Genomic DNA, 21,507 nt, shown 5'->3' with positions numbered 1-21,507 from the left:
ACCTTCTTTGGGGAAGGAAATAGCTTTAGCCCAGGAGACCAAAACTGTGCCATGCTACAAGTCCTAAGGCCCAAAGGATGGATCTGGACACGTAATAGTAAGGCATAATCTCTATAACAACAGAAGGGTAATTCAGCATCAAGGCTAATATCTAGAACAAAAGAAATCTCTCCCATGGTTGTATTATGATTAGCTGGGACTGAAAAAGTGCATGTACGTGTCCACAAATATTCCCCATTCCAAATTTCCCTATAATTTTTCATTTAAAGTTGGGTGCTTGTTAGATTTGATGCACATCTTGATGCTCTTTGCATTTCTATATTGTAGCCACATAAACTGCTGCTTCTGCAGCTTCAGAACATTTACTGATATTGCACTAAACACTGTGCTTTACACTTTATATTTTTAAAATACATAAACATATTAATTTTTTTTTCTTAGGGAATCAATGGAAAAGATGGATTGCCAGGTCCTCCGGTAAGAGAACATGGTTCTGTGTATTTTATTCTTCACAAATACCACAGCTGTTCGTCCAGGGCAGTTGCTTGCTGTTCTGCTAACACATGAATATACAACAAAGCCTTTAATTGATAAGTTTATGTTTTCTCAAAAACCATTTTTCAGGGTGCTGTGGGGAGACCAGGAGACAGAGGACCCAAAGGAGAACGTGTAAGTCCCTATTATGATAACTTTTTCTCTTTTTACTGAGCATCTAAACACCTTTTCAGCACCTATCTTATAGGCAAAATCAAGAAATTAATTCTCTGTGAACTTCAAGCAGACACCTAGACATGTAAGAGGTTTAGTCCTAGACACCACTTTAAGGAATTAGAGTCAAATTGTCTTCTGCATTTAGAGGAAAAACACATTTTATAGACTTTCTAACACAGTTGGCCTGGAGAGTGTAAATTGATCAATAGGTTGAAAATTGGAAAGTACCTAATTCTGTTGTGTTGTTTTCAGACTTTGCAAAAGCTATGAACTTGCCCTGTTGTCATTCTTTCTATGTCACAAACACAAATCATGTTTTATATAACACAAGCTTGTCACACTTAGGCAACAGGAATGCCAGGTGCAATACCTGACAGTTTCCCAAACCCTTCAGACAGTTCTGTTCAAGGTAACAAGATTATGGTGAGCAGGAATGATTATGGGAGGTGAGAGACGAGGTTATATATATATATACATATATATGAATATATATATGAGAGATGGTCTTGTTTTAACGTTGCTAAAGTCCTGATGTCCTAATCAAATGGATACCACATTTATTTAATGAATCAGAGAAGTATCTCCCTGTTTAAACTGGAAAAGGAAATACTACTTTATGACACTGAAGAGACATGAGGGTTTAACTATTATTACAATTATCCCTTAAAAAATTAACTCTTTGAAATGTTCTGGTTTTGCCTTTAAGGACACAGGCCTGTATCTGTGAGAGAGATTGCAATGATGACAGAAAATAAAGTCAAGGTTTTCTTGCAGCCGTTATTATTACTGCTCTACAGCATGCTCCTTCAGCCTGAGACCAGCTGTTGTAGTTACAGAAAAGAGAAACATCAAAATTGGAAGGACAGAATAAAACTCTCAAGGTTTTCTTGTCTAATGTAAGAATGTCCTCATAGAATACATTTTAAGAAGGAATAAGCCACCTGGGCTGAAATAATCTTATATGTTCTTTGAATGACTAAACACTGCTGTTATTACTACTTTATAAAATGAGTGACAAACTAGTTGAAAACATGTTTTATACCAATCAGTTTTCAAGTAATTCCAACAGATACAAGTACTAGTGGCTGGCTCATTTATTGCTGTTATCTGCATACCTCAATCACTGAGCCTGAACCTGCTGGACTAGAGCAGGTAGAAACCCAGGAAAAACAGCAGTTCCTTCTGCACAGAATTTGGAACAAGATAAAATACAAGAGATAGGAGAACACTAGAGAGGAGAAGGGCTGAATAAATCAGCACCTTAGGCAGAGATCACAAAACACAAATGTCCTGAGTTTTGTACAATTCATAGCGGAGAGTTTAAAGAGGAATCTGGAGGAAGATACGACCTAGTTTTATGAATTTTTACAAGGACCTTTTTCAAAACACAAAGAAAACATTGGAGGCAGTTAAACATTGCTTGTTTGAAAAGTTGCTTAGTTTTTGATTTGCCTCCTACACATTGGCAACCTGTAAAACGTGGATTGTTTAGAAGAAAAGGATCAGCTTCACACTGCTATAGCACCATGGTTCTAGAAAAACCTGCCTTTTTCTTTATTTCTAGTAGAAGAGCTATCTATACCCACTCTGCAGGGTTGTAAACCTGAGAACTTATATACCATAGAATCATAGAAAGGTCTGGGCTGGAAGGTACCTTTAAAGATCATCCAGTGCCAACCACCCTGCCATGAGCGGGGACACCTTTCATGAGACCAGGTTGCTCTGAGCCACATCCAGCCTGGTCTTAAATATTTCCGGGGTAGGAGCATCCAAAGCTTCTCTGGATAACTTGTTCTAGTGCCTCACCATCCTCACAGTAAAGAATTTTTTCCTAATATCTCATCTAAACTTACTCTCTTTCAGTCTGAAGCCAATCCCCCTTGTCCTGTCACTACACACCCTTGTTAAAAATTCCTCTCCAGCTTCCTCCTTGGCCCCTGGAAATAGATTAACTAAGTACCGTAAATAGATTAACTAAGATTTTGTTTAAATGAAGATATAAAATAGTAGGCTTCTAAGGAAAGTTACAGGAAATATCCTGGTGTCTTTTGCCTGTGTGAATCTGGGCACCTAAATTTTACCTATGCCATAATTGGCATTTCTAGATCCTTGTATAAGGGCTAAAACCTTTCTAAACTCAAGTTCTGTCCTTGAAAAGTGGGTTACAGAGCCAAGCTATTCTTCTTGTCATTGACTTCAACATCAGAAGGGCAAGAACACAAAACCTATTTCCAGAGACAAGGTTCAGCCTGTAAAATCATCTTCCCTGCATGACTCAATCTGTTTCTGAACAGGCAAGAATTTACTCTTTAGCATTGTTGAGTGACTTTTCAGGTTTGTTCCACTATGTGCAATGGTTTTCTTTCTGCTTCTATTTTACACAGGGAGATCAGGGTATTCCGGGGGATAGAGGTCCACAGGGTGAACGAGGGAAACCTGGCCCATCAGGAGAAAAGGGGGATGTGGGTCCTGTTGGTCCTCCAGGAGACAGAGGCTACCCAGGATCACCAGGTCATCAAGGTCCCCCAGGTTCACCAGGACCCCCAGGGTTTTCAGTAAGTAAATATAAGTTTACCTTGGTTGCTTGTGAATTCAGTTATGAAGGTAGCATGGGCTGAGCAGTGGCAATTCAGCTGAGGAATAGCATAGTATTAAAAAAAAATAATGATTTCTCTCAGATAATTTCACTGTTCAGTTAAGGTGGAAAAAAATATACGCACATGATCAGGCAGTTACTTTAAATTATTTTTTAAAACATCTGCTATGGATAAACTTTATTATTTCTTTCTTTAGTTCCTGCATATCAATATGGTTACTCAGTACAGTTAATTTTCATGCTTTCTATAAGATTAAGAGCTAAAGTCTGAGCCTTTCCAACTGGGAAAGAAAAGGAGGCAGCCAAAATTGATTCTCAGTAGAAATCAGCATTTAAAAAGACAGTGAAATGGTGCTTTCCAGTTGTAGATATCTTGATTTTTCTGCATGTGCAGACAGGTACACACATCTATGTTACGGGTTCTTTTTAACCTCAGTCAGATAAGGTAAAGCTCTAAAACACCTTTCCAGTGAAGTGACTGGTGCTGTGGTTCTGTCCTGGTCAGCTGTGCATCAAAGCAATTAGACCCCAGGGTGGGTGAGAAGTTGGCAGATGTTATGCAAAGGGCAAGTAAAGCAGAGGGGTGTCAGTGGACACCCTCACTGTCTTGTGCAAGTTAACTTCCATACTCATCACATCCTGGTCATCTTGGCAGCTGGGAGTGCCTCTCCCCCTTCATGCCATTAGTGTCTTTATAATATTATAATGTATTTGTAGTAAAGCAGCCTTTGCAGTTAAGTAAATAACACAAATATATTAAAACACTAATTTGTTGATGAAAAGTTTATATTTGTAATGTTATTTTGAGCATTTTTTTTTGTAGCATTATAAAGTGTCCTCTGTATGTTCCTTCTGATACATATCACCTTTCTTTTTCCTCATCAGGCTGATGCAATTTCACTTGAAGAAATAAAAAGATATATCAAACAAGAGGTTCTTAAGGTTTTTGAAGGTAAGAAAAGGAAGTATTATACAACTAAATCTGAAATTCTGCCCTAAATTTCTTTATATGTCATCTAACTTATGTTGGACTTAGCAGCTACCTTGTTTCTATAGCTCTGTTTAACAAGTCTACTTTACATGATTCTGTTCAAACAATTAGAAGTTACAGTATCTGTTAATCAGAGTATTTCCATATGTAAAAGATTAGCATTGAAGGGTGGTCTGCTCCAAACCATAATAGCAAGCATAGGTGTGTATCATTGTAGATACATGCATGTGTCATATATTACTGCAGATACATGTTTATCTACAACATACTACAAGATACTGAAGTATCTTAATGAGACCATAGATATACCTAATTACCTTGCCCACTTAGTGGCTGACTGTCTAAACAAGAGAAAGGCTTGACAGCTTCCAGTGACATAGGTCTAAATTGCTGTGCAGTTTTCTCAGCAAATATCCCTGCTGAGTTCCAGAGCTCCCTGTCAGACCACCATCTTCTGGCACAATTTTAGGCAAGTACCAGGTTCAGCCAAGGCCTTTGTTTTATGTAAGATTTCTTAGATGATTCCTTGCTCTGAAAAGGAAATAGTTTTCTTCCCCAGCATTCCCTTAGTCATGGTAGGAAAGCTGAGACTTAGACAGGTGTCTGAAACAAGATGCCATTTGGATGCCCCTTAACAGTAGCTTATCTTCCACTGCAAAATGCATTTCTTATGTCTTCAGTATGCTTTGCTATTCTGCCTTTAATATTTGTGGATACAAACCATCTTTTAGGGGTAAAAGAAATCATATAAAGCTTGAGACTTCTTAACCTGTTCAGGCAGTTTTTCACTTTATAACAAGGCTATCATTTTGTGTATTTTCACCCTTCCCCCGGGTGCTACCCCTCAGGAATTCAACCTACTACGTATTTCAAGAGCGGTTTGTTGAATGAAGTCACTTCCTTTTCCCTTTCAAATACAATGGTAACAAGTATTTAGTCTATTCACAAAAAGAAAGCATTAGAAGGTGCCCTGCCTACAAGGATTAATGGAGTTTTGTCTTTATAGCTATTCCATTTGCTACACCTTGCTGGTGTTCCCACAGATCTTCCAGTTTCGGCATTGTTTCATTTTGCCTACTTTCTATCACCTTACCCCCGTTTTTTTTGATGCCCACTCTCCTTTAGTCTAATTTTTTTCTTAAATCTTAAAACTCCACCACAGTAAATACCTGCTAAATTGTGGAATGTTTAGCGGTTTAATCTGGTATAAATGAGACAGAGTCAAGGTTAGTACCTATTTTATCTACCTCTAAAGAACACTAAAATGTTACCAAGGGCACTTTATCCCACCAGCATGAAGATTTCTATTCTGAAATATCTGCAATTAATAATCTTTGTTGAGCACTTTCAGGTTTTTTACATTTGTTTTCAGGGTTCCAGCACATTCCAAGAACTGTTCACAGTATTTAATTTCTACTTTGCAGCTTAATATGAGTTACAAATATATAAGGTAGCCCTCCATCAGTGTGTTAAGTACTAATTATTCTGTCTATGTGTTTTAAGTACTTCCATGAACAGGAGTCAGAAGTCATTTGAAATATTGGAATACGTTAGTAATAGAGAATAGTAATAGAAATTTTAATACAAATTCATTCTGATTATTTCAAAAGGTAAAGACTCAGACATGAATCTGAGTTGGAACTGAAGGTCTCAATGCTTATTGGAGCATTTAATACCTTGACATTAAGAAGAGTTAAACACCTTACTTCCAGAAACTTTAGCTGGGGTCTTGGGAATTTTTTTTCCTGTTTTTTGCTAGCAGATTTCTTACCCACTTTTTCTTGTGTCTTTGATTAATGAAGAAAGGATGGCTCAATTTGTATCCCAGCTGAAGCTGCCTGCTGCAATGCTTGCCTCCCAAGCTCATGGAAAACCAGGGCCCCCAGGAAAAGATGGGTCACCAGGGCCACCAGGAAAGGACGGTTTGCCAGGACCACCAGGAGAACGTGGAATTCAAGGTAGGAATTCCAAAAAATGGTCCTGTTAGTTGTATCTTGAAATCCTTATATACTTGCTAATGATTATTAAATAAGCCAGGATTACCTATCTAGCTTTCTAATAATTAACTTTTAAACTTATGTACTTATGTTTTTCCAGGCCAGATCTAAATATTAACCCATAAATGTAAATGTGTGGATTTTACTGATTAAAAACTCCTAATCAGTGCATTTTATTCTAATCAGTTATAAAGTTAATTAATGACAGATATCTAAATCTGAAAGAACTACTGTAGCAGTTATTTGTTTTCTACAAGATACTTGAATAAGGAAGAAAAACAGTGCCAGCACTCTAGCTATTTAGATCCAGCTTCATATTGAGAGACCATCTTATTTAAGAAAAAAAATTTGATCTCCTAGTCTGAGTGTTCTCAGCTTTGAGCCTGAGACAATACAGGGCAGGAAAAACTGAAGGCAAATATTCTTCTTTAAGAAGCAGTGAAAACTGAAGTATTACCAAATGAATTCTCTTACAGTGAAGGAATCTATTGTCACCAAAAAAAAAAAAAATCAGAGTAATCGGTTTTTCACTATACTCCAAACAGTGATTTGTGCATTGCAATGCACTTGACCACTATAGGACTCGTTTCTCTGAACTGTCTTTTACTGCAAAATTAGTTTTGAGGGATCCAGGTTCATTGTAGTTGTGCTCTACTGCAGAGTCAGCCTTCCAGAGATTAAAAGGTAGAGGAGAACAGACTGAAAGGAAAAAAGAATTTATCAATGAATAATATTTTGTGGGTGGGTAATGTGTAACTTGCAGTTTATCTGTAGGTAGTTCTTTATTATCTTTTGTTAGTTTGGTCTGCTCTGGAGTCAGAGCAAGTCAGACTGGAATGAAGAACATGACAGCAAAGCTGAAGATGTGTGGATCCTAAAGCTATCAGAAGAATAAGGACTTACTAACATTGATAAGCGCAAACCCCTGACAGAAGCTTGAAAAATATGATGAGCTCAGAATGAGAAGAACAAGAATAAAGGATCAAGGAAAACAATAAAAGGCTTAGAATCTTACAACACTGACTTCATCGTTACCTAAATATTCAGATCACTGCAAATAGTCACCTTCAATGTCAGTGCCAGATTGTTCAATGATGACGTATGTACTGGATAGCCTCAGATGCTTCTGGGAAATGAAATGTTGCACTAGATTTCATTTCCAGCTAATGAGCATCAAGACTAAAAGATGAGATCTATGCTTGAAAAAAAAAACAAAAAAAAAGCTGCTTTTCTATACTTTATGCTTAAGTAAAATAGTGCCCCATGTACACAGGATTTCCATTTGTTTTACTGATATGCTCAATACTTCTTTTTTATTAGTAAAAGGTAAGCTAAGTGAGAAGCCTTTACTTCTCTGATACATCAAAAGATATATGAAATTTTACTTCCAAGGAAAGAAAACCAAAAGTTTACTTTGCCTCCTTTTTATACTGTGAATAAGACACAATCCTGTAAGAGGAGCACACTTAAAATACCCTTCACACCTTCCTCAGTTGTGCCTGTACGTGTTACTCCTTTTTGCCAAGAGTAAAAAGAAGTTCAAATCTCTGAGCAGATTGAAAAGTATCCTCTTATGTTCCAGTTTGTCTTCAGCCGTAAAATACATAGCAAACAAGACTTCTTGGAGAAGCACATTATGTGCATGTGTGGCTGAGACCATCAAGGTAGCATGCTGTGTGCACAAGTCCTAATACAACTTGGTGTTGACTGATAGACATTTCTTATTATATTTCTCACTTGGGTGTAGCCCAGACTGCCAACTCCAGGGATTTGCTGTGTGCAGTAATAGGTGTCTGGGCTGGCAGAATGAGCCACTTGTCCCACACAGGCAGTGAGAAGAAGTAGATGCTTTTGGAAAGCAATTAACAGGGCCTCTGTGAATATGTCCTGTTTGTGATGCTGCATGCAGAGCCTGATAGAGGCAGCCAGCTGGAACGGCAGATGCTGCTGCGTGTCTGGGGAGGTGTTTAACTTCATTTGTGCATTCACAAGGGTTCCTCCATAGACCTTGAGCATGGTGCCAGTTCCCCTGGAAACTGGTCAGGAATGATTTAGCTGGATTCCAACAGAATCTCCTTCTGCACAGCAAACTAATAGGTAGAGGGTTAGTCCCAGAAGCAGAAAACATAGATACTAACTCTCGGAAGTGTAGGCATGGTTTTAAAAAAGTGTATTTAAAGAATTGCTGGACTCTTATCTACAGTCATTCCCTTCTAAGGAAGTCCAGAATTTTTACCTGCTGGCCTTCAGCAAGGTCATTCATAGTTTTCCTCAGATACTTCCCAGTGGTTCATGTAGATACAATTTATAGAATGGTCTCATTAGAAATACAGCATGCAAGCAAAATATAACAAAGAATTCAACTTAAATTATGAACAGCTGATACTCTGAGGCACTGTTACTGGTAAAATGGACGACGTCTCCTTAATAGAGGACAGAGGGACTTTACCCTGTATGAGTTTTAATAGGTATGTTAATATCTCCTAGAGAATTAGAAAGTTTATTTCAAGATTTTACAAACAAGATATAGCAATATCATCTGTCTGCAAACAGTCAGCTTGTCATGTATTAGAGGATCTAGCTCAATTAACTCCACTGACTTAACTGGATTTTTTAAATTGTAATAGTAAGTGAATTTTGGTCCATTCGGTGAAATGCAACTTGGGATAATTTAGCAATCCAGAGATCCTTTATGTTAATATGACTTGATTTTTTTCTCAATAGAGAAAAGATTCCATCCTAGTTAAAATTCACTCTTTCTATCAACTTAAGGAAATTAGTTTTTATAGGTCCTCATAGCTTGTGGTAGCCTCGAGGAACCTAACATCCCAGCTCAGAAAATAAAAATACCACGCAATGAATAGAGAAAGCTCCTTATCTTTATTGGTAATCTCTGTTGTAAAGTTTATGTGTCTTATTATAATTATTAATTTGTACGGTGGAAGCATGTAGAAACCTTGGCTGACATCAGGAACCCATTGTAGTGGGTGTTGTGTAGACACAGTCACTCTTCTGAAATAGCTGCACTGGTTTCAAGAGATACCTCCTGTAAAATGTTCTCTGCTGTGGAGGTTGAAGTTAACTTGTTTTACTTTGGTTTGGAACCCAGCTGCCGAGAGAGCTGTAACACACAGAAGGAATTCGGAACATGCATTGGTGGCTGGATGAGAGGGCTTCATCTTAACACCACCTTTGCTGCTTTGCAGTCTTTTTAAGACCACAGAGTATTTGCACGGTGGATGCTTTGGTCTCATTGTTCCCTGCTTTAGTAATCTCTCTGCTGTGTATTTGTGTTAAAGAACCTCAGATTTCTATAGATAACTGGTATGTTAGTTTCAAGTGCTGCATTGTCCATGCTGATGGAAGAGCGTCTCCATGGTATAGGTGGAATACCTTCTATAGCAGGTTAAATACCTTTTGCCTCCAAGTTCACGGACGTGAACTTGTGTCATTTCCATGTAGAGCCAAGGGTGTTGCAGTAGTGACGCTTTTGCTTTTAGTGACGTAATGTTTGTGGGGAGCGCCAAACTGAGAGCTGAATTCCAGCTGTTACTACTCATCTATGAGCAAAAGCTTATGTGTTTGAGCACAAACTTGCTACATACTGCTTCCAAATGTTTACCATGCTGCCCACTGGGTACGTGTTTATAATAACAGAACTTTGGGGTTGCAGAAATCACAACAAAACTTCTGGAACCCGAGTGAAGGGCTCTGCTAAAGCAGTTACCTTTTGAATTAAGCAGGTGCCTTTTACTGGAATTCTACCAGGAAAAGTAGATAGTATCTTACATGTGCCTTTACATTAAACACAGTAAATCAAAATCTGGTTTGCATGTATGGTGATACTTTCCTTTGACTGTGTATGAGTTTGTCAGACTAAGCTCAGAAAGAAGGTGATATTATCCTCTGGAGGTATAATCATCGCCCTGCTTCCGAGAAAAATATACCTCATTAAAAATCAAATATTTTTCTGCCAGAATTATGCATTACATTGTTCACATTGTTTACATATAAGTCTGTTTATTAATATCCTTACATCCTATCAAATAAAGTCTTATTGTTAGATGAGGTATTTGGGAATTTTTGTATTAAACTTCAGTGCTAGCAGAACTTACCTGCCACCATGTACAAACTACACCCTTGCATGTGTATTTGGATACAGCCAGTGATGGTTTACCACTACCCTGGACCATGTATTTGCATTGGCAGGCTGCTCTTTGTCCTATTGTGGGGGGTTTTTTTCCGTACTGTCTTGTATTCCAGTGACGTTTGCAGAATCATTCAGTCTATTTCAGTGATTTTCAATTAAGGTGTATCAGAGACCTGCAGTAATGCTTATCATGGAGATTGTAAATGTGATATATGGTACCTGTGATTTCTCTCTCTTCTCCATAACTAAAGAAATGCAACACAAATGATCAGTGGCATCACTGCTGTGTAAAATTACAGTTAACTGGGTTTGTAGTGGGAAATGCATTTTAACTGTTCACTGTAAATTAAAAAACATTGAGAAATATAAAATAAATAGGATGTGTAATGGATCCTGTGGTTATATGATTGAGCTTTTCAAAAGGTAGCAATACCACAGATTGCACAAGATTTTTCAGAGCAAACCAACTTGATGTAGTTATAAATACTGCTGTGATCATTGGAGAGTAAATCTAGGATTCAAAATCCAATACAAATACCTGCACATTCCTATTCCTGAGTCTTTATAGCTTGCGTGTGCATATGCCTTGTACAATTTTGCTTAACACAACTCAGTGACCAGAATGCATGATTAATTTAAACTTGTGTTTCTGTGAGGTTTTAAACCGTTGATTTCCTTCAGTTATGTTATGTGTGGCACTCTGCATGCACTTGGTAATGGTTTTGCCTCACTGTAATTTCCTTGTTGTGGTTCTGAGAGAAGAGTAAGATGATTGATGCTCTGTTTTGAAAGCTGGAATGATTTCAACAGATAACAGACTTTCTACCAAAGTGTATAATGAGTTTGTGTGTAACAGAAGGCTTGAATACTCTGTGTACCATTCCCACTGCATTGTTCTGTCGTAACAACCCAGAATTGGTACCCACAGCCCTCAGAGTAATTTCCTTCTGGAATATCCTGTGAGGTAGCAGTGTTGCCATAGACCACAGCACACTGACAAAACAACCTTTGCCATCCCCCTGCCAGTGTCTGTTAATCTTCATGAGACATCAGGTGGATTGACACAGCTGTGCTCTTCTGTTTTAATTCAAACTAAGTTACAGTTCTTCACAGGAGGAAGAACTCAATACTTTATAGTATGGCATAGGTGATGATAAAAATATACTGGTTCCTGAAGCAGGACAATTTTAATTCCAAATGTGACCTGAAATCAGCAAATTAATCTTCAGCTTTTGTCACCTTACATGCCAGCATCTGAGGTGCTGGGGACAGAAGAGGGTTTCCTTGTAAGCCCTTTTGAAGTAAGAGTTTTTGGCAGGTGTCACACTTGTTCCTTTAAAAATGCCTTCATCCTCTCTCCTGCATAATAAAGATACATTTGTAGATGGATTCTTCACTAGAAATAATAAGGAAAACATTTTACCAATAGCGACAAGTCCTCTGCTCTAAAGCAGCCAGAGTGCTTCCAGCTAATAAAACTTAACAGTTCAAGGAAAAAGAAACAGGAGTTGGGCATGGGTTGCTGCACCTGAGAGGTGGAAGCTATTTAGATAAATACAAAACTATGGCCTGTGAAGAAAAAGGACTCAAGTATTCAAAATATAATTAGTAATCACATCTTGTTCATGATATGCAGCTACTTGGGTCAATGTAAGCTTCAAAATCTGCACAAGCTCCAAAGATGCCTCATTCCATGTGAGCTGGGCAACACTGGCCAGGGAGTGGGTCTTCTCTCACAGATAGGGGAATGTCTAAGCATAAAACTACCAGTTCACAGTTTAAAAAGTGCAAGTATAAGGATTTATGCAGGACAGAGAGGGTAAAATCCGCATCTGGCTCTTTATTAGAGGAATTTCAGCAAGGTAACTTAAAATCTTGGGGAAAGGTCCAGATGGTGAACAAAGCAAGAGTCCTTTGACAGAGGATGTAGCAGTTACTGCTAGAAATGCTTGTATTTTCCAGAAGGAATTTATAAAATAAAGAGCTATCTCAAAAAAAAAAACCAAAAAACAAAACAAAACAAAAGTTTCTGAAAAAGAGAACTGAGCATGTGCTCTCCCAATTATATTTGTCTTGGTAACTTCCTGTCAACAAGATATATAGATTGCTACTTAAAATTAGAGGGTGCTCTTATTTTCATATCTTTATTCTGTGTAGGTTATAGAGGACAGAAAGGGGAAAGAGGCGAGCCTGGAATTGGACTGCCTGGTAACCCTGGACCACCTGGCCCTGCAGGTACAAGTCTCCAGATTTATTTCTGCTATTGTTATTTATGAACTAACAGGCCTTTCTCCTGTTTTTAACACTGGTTTTACACTCCTACTTTTCCTCCCGAGCTGGGTCATAGCGTGAGGTCAGCCCCACCTGCCTTCTCATGGATGTGCTGGAGTGCAGCTGATGTCGGTGATGAAATGCAGGGCTCTGCACATGCTCTGGTGAGGACTCTGCTAATTCCACCTTTGTTTTACCAGCTGCTGGCCTGCCAGGCCCACCAGGAACACCAGGCTCACCGGGACCGCAGGGGCCGCCTGGACCCCATGGGAGATGCAATCCGGCAGATTGCTATTACCACGTATCACAGACTCGGTCACGCTCCAGCAGGAAATAAAAACCCTCTTCCCCAGACACTTCGGTTCACGGTCACTTTTCACTCTTCCCCATAAGTTAATTTAATTTTCAAAATATTTGGTGCATTTTTTTTCTCTCTCGACACTGCATGGTATATAGATAATTCGTAAGGTGCAAAGTTGAGCCTTTCTCTATGTTATTTGCAGTGTCATAATGATGACATGATGTCATATATTTTCCAGAGTGCATTCCATGTGTTGTTTCTCATCTTTATTTTGCTTAGAACAGAAAATTGGCTCAAATAATTTTCATAAACTTCTTTCTTCAAACAAAAAATATTTTATTATAACTTAAGACATTATGTATGCCTCCATATGTAAGCTGGCTTTATTTTTCTTGCTGGTGGTGAATTTTAAATGGAAAAAATACATTTCTGAAGTTACAAAGCATACTCATTCATGGCAAATGCAGGACCTGAGCTGGAGCACTGGGAACTCTGTTGAGACTAAACATTCATGTCCCTCGAGGAGGCTCCAGCACACCTTCTGAAAAGGGTCTGCCGTGCACCAAGAATGCTGCCTGCAATTTCACAGTCGCATCCAAGATGGAAAAGAAGGAAACAAAGATGTGTTTATGATCTCCTTATCCCATCCAACAATGAGCTTCAGACTGACTGGAAAATCACCAGCTCCAGGGAGTGTCTCTCCTGACTGGATTTTGTCCCAGCTGGGGGCTTATATGTTCCTTTAGTCATGGTTAAATATACCCCAGATATTAAATGCAAGAGGCTGCTCGTGGTGTTCTGAACTGAGAACTGGCACACCTTCCAACCATTACATGGACTGAATAAGGATACTAAGGCCTGTAATCAAACTACTCTGCCATTAAATCTGCCTACAGCAAAGGTGACCCCTCGCTTTAGAGCAGAGGCTGGTGAGTAGGCAGTTCAAGAATGGAACTTCAGAAGCCTCTAATCTTGGTGGTGGCACTGTTTTCCTCTACCTCCTGCAATATTCACATGCTGAAATAAGCTTCAGAAGAACATGGAATCTGCAGAGTGCAAAAGTCACAGATCCTGTTAACTGGTGGCAGAAAATTTCTTGAGTTCAAGAGAAATTTGGAAAAAAATACAAAACCCTCCTTGAAAGGTGTACTACTGAGAGCAACAGCATCCAGTTTTCAGGCATTTAGTAAAGGCTACAGGAACAGATGTCAATGATGAACAAAACAGAACAATGTATAAATCCTGTAGAGCTCAAAGGGTTGAGCAAAAGAAAAGCTGGAGAATATTGATCACACAGAGGCTGATTCTAAAAAGGAGGGAGTAGAAGTGGCCAAAATTTCACTTCTGATTATTAGGAAACAGATGATCCTAGGTTAGTCCTGTGGAATTTTGTACAGTGCAATAGAAAGTGAAGGTGCTATTAAGAGAAAAGAGACATCTATAACCTACAACCTCAAAATGCATCTGTAGTACAAAGCCATACTGAGGGCTCTTACCCCATGGTTAGGAAGTCAGTCACTCTCCCACATCAGGCAGGGAAGTGGTTTTGATGACTTTGTGCTTGAGCAGTACTGAGCTGCCGGGGAAATGTCTTCAAATTGGAAGTGCTGGCTTCCAGAGAAGCTGTTGTGATACATGAATCTGGCTGGCTTCTGGGTTTTGCTTAGAAACAGTTAAGGAATGACTGGTGGGAGTCTTTAGCAAAAGATGCACATTGGTATTTGCTCTGAATAAACAGAGTTCCTAGCACTTGCACGCAGAGCAGAGGAGCAAGATGAGAGCAAGAGGTGACAGAGTTAACCCAGGCAGCTGAGGCACTCAGGATGCTTTCTGAGAGGGAGTGCACACATCCCTGACAAGTTCATTGGTTAGGTGTTTAGAGGGCAGAAGGTGCTTGCTACAAAAGGATGGTAAAGGAAACACAGGTATGGAAGGCTGAGAGTAAACACTTGGAACAGAAGAGGGCAGCAGGAATGAGAACAACAGAAAACCTGTGGCATGAAAATATCTCCTGTAGGAACTGCAATACACCCTGCAGCTGGGGACGCCTTGGGGGCTCAGGGTGCTTTATCTGTTCCTTATGAGGATGAGGAGAGGCAGGTCATAGCCCACGGGTGAACCCAGTCCCCATACCTCCTGTTCTTCTCACCCACCTCATTCCTCAGGAGACAATGGCTGCCCCTTCTCCAGGCCAGCTCATCCTCTGTTCTGCAGGCAGCGGGCGCCTGTCCCGCCACAGTGAAGGGGTATTTGGGACAAGTGGTCCTGCCTGAGCTTAGCTCAACACATGCTGCTCCCACTCCAGAACTGATGTGCCCATGGAGCATGTTGTAGTTTGCTCTGTGGAATTGATCACCTTTCCAGAACTGGTCCTCACAGCACCGAGGCTGTGGGAGTGCTGGGCATGGTGAGGCAGCTTGAAACCGAGCACTGAGGCACTGACTACTGTGCAAGCCACGGGTCTGCCCGCCCAGAGGGTAAAGCCTTGCACCAGCACATGTCTCAGTGTCTAAACATGGACACCAGAGGTGGAACAGCACCACATCCTGGTTTCCATTCTCTGAAAGGAACTGCTGGTCAGGTATCTTGCATGAACATTTTCTCTTTTTTTTTCCTTTTTTTTTTTTTTTTTGGTTACTTCTCTAGTAATTCCAATATATGTAATAACCTAAACATTTTTTACTTCATAAGTTAATTATGAACCTCATTTTCTGTGATAATATTAAAAAGGGTGCTGTCTTGTGGTAGTATTTGTGTGACTTAGAGGCTCCCAAGCAGCCCTGTCCTGGAAGGCTGTACATAGACCATTGCACCGCATTAGTGGTATTTGTATATTTTGGGGCTTTTAGCTTGCTGAAACCCAGCATCTCTTATCTGCCAAATGGAATTGCTGTATTTTAATTTACTTGAACTTATTGGAAAGCAGAACACTTTTTATATTTGAAGAAGTTTTATTTTTTCATCTATGTTTCCTACAGATGCCTTTTTCTTTTTATAGGCTCAAACATAAAGGTTTTTCTAAAATGTCTTTGAACGCTTTCAGTTGATTTGCAGGTAACTTTGGTAATTATCTTGTTGCATTATTTTTATTTTGCTAAAAGCCCACTTTAATTTTCTCATGTGAGAAAACGGGTATATTTTATATGGGCTATCTTGATACCTATTTTAAGATGCCACATGTGTCACTGGGGTAGAACAGAGTTAATCCCAGTTTAACTTTACTTCACACTGGCTTGCTCCTACTTTGCATTTTTAGAATTGAAAGTGGAATGTAGCTGGAAACATGTTTCTGCAAGGTTTCCAGGTTTGGCCCCTGAAATTTCTTTGCAGATTCAGACTGATGTTGTCTTAGCTTTTGGGCAGGAAGACAGGGAGGCAAGAGGGGGTGCTAATGTATTTTGCTATTTGCTTTATTAGTTTTGTATCTGTTTTGAGCAGTTCATGCTGCAGTAAGCACTGCAAGGAAATAAACACAAGGGATTATTTTTTCCAGTAGCATAAGGTCTTTTATTCTGCTTTGGGTTTGTTTATGTGCAACGAGACTCAGAAGTGAAATAACTTTGACAAAATGCTTCAAACCTTTCTTAAAAGCTCTCTAAGCTTTATCCTAACTTCAGGGTCAGACTATTATATTTTATGGCAAGTTGCTTTATCGCCTATTAAGAACGTGTTGGGATTTTCTTTAAATAGCTATGTACAGAACTGCTCAGTTTGCCCAAAGAAAGTAAAGAAACTTGCTAAGAGGGAAGCTTTCCCGAGGCTGCAGCAGATCTCCTGCTGTCCACGTGGTGGAGTGCAAAACACCCTTTCAGTACAAAGGTTACAGCCCAGGCATAACTCGCCCAGCAGCGCAAGAGCTGACCCGGCCATGCAAATTCTTACAGCACAACAGTCAGTGTTTCTGATTTTGTTCTTGAGACTGACTTTTTTTTATTTTCTTTTTTTAAATCTCTTTAGTTTTTCACGGCAGTATTTGCAGAAATACTGCCTTTCTTGGATAATTATTGCCAGATAATATTGCTAAGACTTCATTTGTATTTATTATCTTGCGTTTTGTATATGTTACAAAAGAATATGTAGTGGTGGGACATCTGACTTTCAGGCATCACTGGTGTCCCCTGCAATGATGTTTGTCTCCAGGGGAGGAGGGACTCACCTGTGGTTAGTAAAAACTACAACAGCATCCTGTGTACAGCTGGGCAGCAGTGCAGCCTGGCAACGTTTTGAGAACCAATATTCTTATCTTAAAGTGGATTTGGTTTCAATGCTAAAAGAACACTGTGATACAGAAACAGGATTGATTCTCCATCCTTCCCTTATGTTTTATGATTGTGGGTTACGACAGATGTTAGATATGCACATCTTAGTTAAATAAGTGGGGTTTTTAATTAATGGATAATCATACAAAATATTTTAGATCTTCTTTTTCACAAGGGTGAAATGTTATTTTTAATGTCTGTGTATGCTCATTTTTTTTTTTTTTCCTGAAATGTTTATATGAAAGTCTCATAAAAACCCCACTGGCTAAATAAGCATTTTATAAACTTGTTTCTCCAAATAGACTATGTAAAACCAGTCCCTAATCTTGCATTTTATGAAGGCAGTAGAACTGCTGCTATAATGTGAGATGTTAGAACAAGAAAAGTAACTCAGAAATCAAAGCATTGCTGGTTTGGGGTGTGTTTTTATTGAGTTTTTCATCATTTCTGGATGTACCAAGGCATGCAAATTTTTCTTGAAATCTGATATGTCCACTACAATTCAATTGTACTGGATGGATGTTTAAATCACCTCCATGCACGTAGGTGAGTGTAGGCCATGGAGAACAAGTTTAACCCTGACCTTGTCATGGTTGGTATTTAAGTGGAAAATTCAAGTTTCAGGATACCTTAAGGAAATGTGGTTTTCAAATATTCATTGCTAACAATCATTACAGATTCTAGACCAAAATAAGTTTGTAGCTAAAAAGATTGGAGTCTACATGTCTTTTAGCAGTTTTCTTTCTTAGTCTGCTATTCTGTAAACATGAATGCATTTAATTACTTACTACAGTTTAAATGTAAATATATTCTGTCTCCAGTCAGAATGTTTGAAGGATTCTCAATGACATACCTTGGTTTTTTGCATTCTTTCATTTCTGAATTATATGCAGCTGTCACTGAATGAATCACAGAACATGCCAACTGGTTGCTTCCTTCCTTCCTTATATTTTTGGTTTGCAACATTTAAGGTTCAGTTCAATGGAAATGTATTAAGTGGATAAAAAGCAGCTTTTTACGTTATTATGTGGCCATGTACATCTGAAACAGGATTCTGGATGGAAATGGAAATATTTCGCATACTTTCTGTTTGTGGCTCTGTCAAAAATGTCAGCCTTTCCTTCTGTGTCAAATCACAAGAGGGAGGATGCAGCTGCAAACAGGAGAAAGGAGAGGCACAAAGCCACTGCAGTGAGCTCTGGGGAGCAGTCAGGGCAGGTTGGCTAAATTTGGGGGGGTTGGATTTTGACCCCACTGAAGTCAGGCTTGTGCTTCCTAGGCCTGGTGAAACTTAGGGCTCTACAATCTGGAGGAAAAAAACCAACCAGCTAAATGCAAAACCTTGGTCTTAATTTGTATATAATTTATGGAAGTTAATACATTCTCTGAATGCAGATAAGTTTTCTGCCTGAGTAGGAGATAATCACTTTTATTCAAGAAACTGATTCACTGAACTTTAGGGAACTTCAGGAATTTTCATTTTTCTCTTGCTGCCTAACTCTCCCAGGAAGAAGAATGCGGATGACATTTTAAAGAACTCTAGGTAATAATTTGACCACTAACTTGATTTTCTTTCTTCCAATTTCATAGTGACTTCAGCAAGTTTGTTTTGTTCATTGTCTGAAGCTGCCAGGTTTAGTCAACCTTTTGAATGCACAGGCAGCAAGCAAAACAGAACAGAAATAACAAAATATTGAAGGGACGGAATAAAAATGAAGCTGTAGCAAATCATATAGGGATAACATGCCCTAAAAAATATAGATATTTCTTCTCTGCTTGTGACCCATGAGCAGAGGAGATGCAGCAACTGCATTTTTTAAGAATAAAGGAAGCAGAGGCTATGTGGCCAAATAATAATACCGTGATGAGAAGGTCAAGCAAACATATTTCACCCAATTATCTGGGCAATCTAACAACATTTGCAAAAATGCAGCATTTGTATGTGGAGCACAACTGGTGTGTTCTGCCAGGATGAACTAACACTGTCATCTCTGAAACAAAGGGTTTCTTGGGAAAGTTGGTTTCTTGTTCCCTCTATCCTTCAAGTAACCTTCGAAGTACCATCTGTTGACACTTTTCCTTTTTGAAGGAAAACAAATTTTGTTGTAGATGTGTGCTTGGCTCTGGGTAAACTCAGATGATGACTAGGGAATTCAAGACACAAAATGTAGTGTAATCCTCCCTAACCTTGGTTTCATACATCATTTAGGATCTCCACATAGTGCTCTGGAGCTTCTTTGGCTACAGAGACTTTGGCCTTAGTGAAACATTCACAAGCTTTTTTGGTAGCAGTTCATACTAAGTTACTTGAACCCAGTGATGACTGTGGCAGAAAACTTATATATAACTCACATATTAACTCTATGTGTATATAAACTATGGATGTATAACACATACATCTCTTAGATCAGTGTTCAGCAGCAGTGTTACGAATACTTACTAACAGAGTGGTGAGTCCAGCTGGCCTCTGGTCACTAGTGGGGTGCCCCAAGGCTCAGAATTGGGGTTGGTCCTGTTCAGTATCTTTATCAGTGATCCAGATGAGGGGATCGAGAGCACCCTCTGTCAGTTGCAGACAACACAAATCTGGGTGAGAGTGTTTATCTGCTGAAGGATAGGAAGACTCCATAAAGCAGATTATCTGGACAGGCTGAATTGATGGATGCCGAGTATTGCCCCAACCATGTGCAGGACCTTAGCCTTGGCCTTGTTGAACGTCATGAGGTTCCCATGGACTGACTTCTTGAGCCCGTCCATGTCCCTCTGGATGGCATCCCTTCTCTCCAGCATGTTGAGTGCACCGCACAGCTTGGTGTTGTTGGCAAACTTGCTGAGGGTGCACTTGATCCCCTCATCCGGATCATCACTGTCCATGGCACCAGCAAAGACATTAAAGAGTGTCAGTCCCAATATGGACCTTTGAGGAACTGGTCTCCACTTGGACATTGAGCCCACTGTGACCCCAGCTCTTTGAGTGCGGCAGCCCAGGTCCATCTGTCAAATCCATGTCTCTCCAGTTTACAGACAAGGACCTTGTGCAGGACAGTGTCAAATGCTTTGTCCAGATAGATGATGTCATTCCCTCTTCCCTCATCCACCACCACGGTAACCATGTCAGAAGGCCACCAAATTTGTTGGCAGTGCCAGGTTAACAGTCAGACTCAATGATCCTAAAGTTCTTGTCCAACCTAAACAAGTCTATGAACTGGTTATCATTACAATTTTCTCTGGGTTCCTGCCTATACTGAAGTAACTGAGGAGCTGAAATACGTATTTATCACGCTGCAATTAAACCTCCAGAACTAGAAGCAGTGACAGAGATAATGATGGGTAAAAGAGATTTTCGCTAGTCTTCAATAAGTCTCACAAAATTTTATGATGTTGAACCTGAAGGAGATAAGAACAAGATTTACTTGGGATTTCAATGAGATTTCAAGAGCATCTCATTAGAATTGGTGGCACGCTGACAGTGGCTTGTGAAACCTCTCAGTCTCTTTGCACTGTGTCTTCTAAATTTATTTTAAAAGCTTTTTTTTTTCTGCATCATCACAGTCAATACATCTTTGTTTTAAATCCATAATCCTGTCATTATTTTCGAAATCTTTATTTTACTTGAATGTGCTGTTACTAAAAATCCCATCTCTGGTATGTTACAGTGCACAGTCTACCATTTGTCAAGTACCTCTTTTCCATTCTTGTGTAAGATTTGGAATTGAAAATTAGATTAACCTACGCATCCCATAAGGACTTAGAAGGGGCCTGAGGATTATTTCTTCAGTTCTATATTTTAAGTTAAAACTTGTGAGTCACCTCCAAGGCAGAAAATCTGTCACAATCTTACAATGTCCACTTACAAAGATTTTGCATTGAATTGACTCTCAGTGTTGAATTTGTTTGATTGTAATAATTCTTATTTGGGTTTTGCATATGATTATTTTTGCTCCTACATGAGTTTCCTTCCATTGCGGAATTTTATGCATTTTTCAGACTATATTTTCTAAAGCACTTCACGATTGTATTTAAATGTGGGGAAGTATGCTTCTTTTGATTCATGTGTTTATGCATTACATACAGAAAACAGTATTTTCGTTCTGTTATCAGGTGAATTTTTTTCTTTTCAACAGTTTTACACAATTTATAGTCAAAATAAAAGTTTGCTGGTGAAACTACAGGGTTTTTTACTAGTGTTTTATTTCTTCCACCACATAAAGGGTACTGCTGAGGACTATGC

The 21,507-nt window shown here is 39.1% G+C and overlaps 1 protein-coding gene across 7 annotated transcripts in view; it reads left to right on the top strand.

Moving 5' to 3' along the window:
• The window catches only part of COL19A1 (collagen type XIX alpha 1 chain), a 187,483-nt gene extending 166,036 nt beyond the window's left edge, over positions 1-21,447 (top strand). For 4 of the 7 annotated variants that reach the window (XM_019288280.3, XM_010405625.4, XM_019288273.3 and 1 more), the window contains 7 exons: positions 442-477; positions 625-669; positions 3,096-3,266; positions 4,193-4,259; positions 6,101-6,256; positions 12,603-12,680; positions 12,917-21,447. In XM_019288280.3, the coding sequence (XP_019143825.1) occupies positions 442-477; positions 625-669; positions 3,096-3,266; positions 4,193-4,259; positions 6,101-6,256; positions 12,603-12,680; positions 12,917-13,053 (690 nt within the window). In that variant the 3' untranslated portion in view covers positions 13,054-21,447. Of the gene's footprint in view, positions 1-441; positions 478-624; positions 670-3,095; positions 3,267-4,192; positions 4,260-6,100; positions 6,257-7,094; positions 11,155-12,602; positions 12,681-12,781; positions 12,896-12,916 lie in introns of those variants that run through there. The other 3 variants (XM_019288287.3, XM_019288291.3, XM_019288297.3) reach the window with 3 other exon arrangements.
• Positions 21,448-21,507: the final 60 nt, after the last annotated feature.

The sequence above is a fragment of the Corvus cornix genome, chromosome 3 (assembly GCF_000738735.6).
Source record: "Corvus cornix cornix isolate S_Up_H32 chromosome 3, ASM73873v5, whole genome shotgun sequence".
Taxonomy (NCBI): domain Eukaryota; kingdom Metazoa; phylum Chordata; class Aves; order Passeriformes; family Corvidae; genus Corvus; species Corvus cornix.
This window is presented reverse-complemented; position numbering and strand designations above follow the sequence as displayed.